At 48.9% G+C, this 794-nt stretch overlaps 1 protein-coding gene across 1 annotated transcript in view; it reads right to left on the reverse strand.

Moving 5' to 3' along the window:
* Positions 1 to 794, reverse strand: part of CRLF3 (cytokine receptor-like factor 3) — a 74,856-nt gene that overhangs the window by 13,766 nt on the left and 60,296 nt on the right. Inside the window, exon 8 of the mRNA XM_011937698.1 lies at positions 515 to 617. Coding sequence (XP_011793088.1) covers positions 515 to 617 — 103 coding nt within the window. The remainder of the gene's footprint in view (positions 1 to 514; positions 618 to 794) is intronic.

Here is a 794-nt window from a genome sequence, read left to right on the forward strand (position 1 = left end):
AAAAAAAAAAAAAAAAAAGGTTGCAGTACCCCAGACGAGCACAAAGCCAAGCAGAGCAAACTGACACAGTTAAGAATAATTTCGATTTTCCCCATTAACCCCTCCCCCAAGCCAGCACAACTCAGGGCCGGGCCAGAACACCTGAGCTTATGACTTCTCCCTCAGGAGGGAGGGAGAATAGCAGAGCATGGCGACTGGTGTTCCGGCTCTCCAGAGGGCTGGCTGAGACTCATTTCTGTCTTGCCTCTCTTGGAGCACTGATGGAGTTGGCAAATTTTGGATCCCTGAAGGTTGCTGAGAACAAGGAAAAGAGGTGGGCTACAGCTTGCTGCAGCCAGCATGACTCCATGAGGTCAACAAGATCTGGAGAAGGGGCACAACTTGAAGTTTCAATATCAGGAGAGCAAGACAGTGGAATGTGCATCAGGCTCTCTAGCTTTTCAGAAGACTGCCTGAGGGACTGGTAGCTTTCTCACAAGACTTGAACTGAGAGGGAGCCAGCTACTTTGGATACCTGGTGGCCACTGAAGATGAGAGTGGGGTGGCTTGCTGCTATAGAACCAAAGAACTTGTAGTGCCACAGACAGACACCAGAAGGAGCAAGAAATTACAAACTTCTGAAAAAGAAACCACCTAGCCTCTTGAATACAGAAAATGCAGGCAGAGGCCCAGAGAAATCATACCTGCCAAAAAAGTTTTAGAGGCCCCCAGAACATCCAGTTGGGCTGACTGGTGAAGGTGACTGATCATACAGAGACTTTCCCAGCACCATGCTAGTCCATAAACACTGGGAG

Source organism: Colobus angolensis, unplaced genomic scaffold, assembly GCF_000951035.1.
Source record: "Colobus angolensis palliatus isolate OR3802 unplaced genomic scaffold, Cang.pa_1.0 Scaffold167, whole genome shotgun sequence".
Classification (NCBI taxonomy): domain Eukaryota; kingdom Metazoa; phylum Chordata; class Mammalia; order Primates; family Cercopithecidae; genus Colobus; species Colobus angolensis.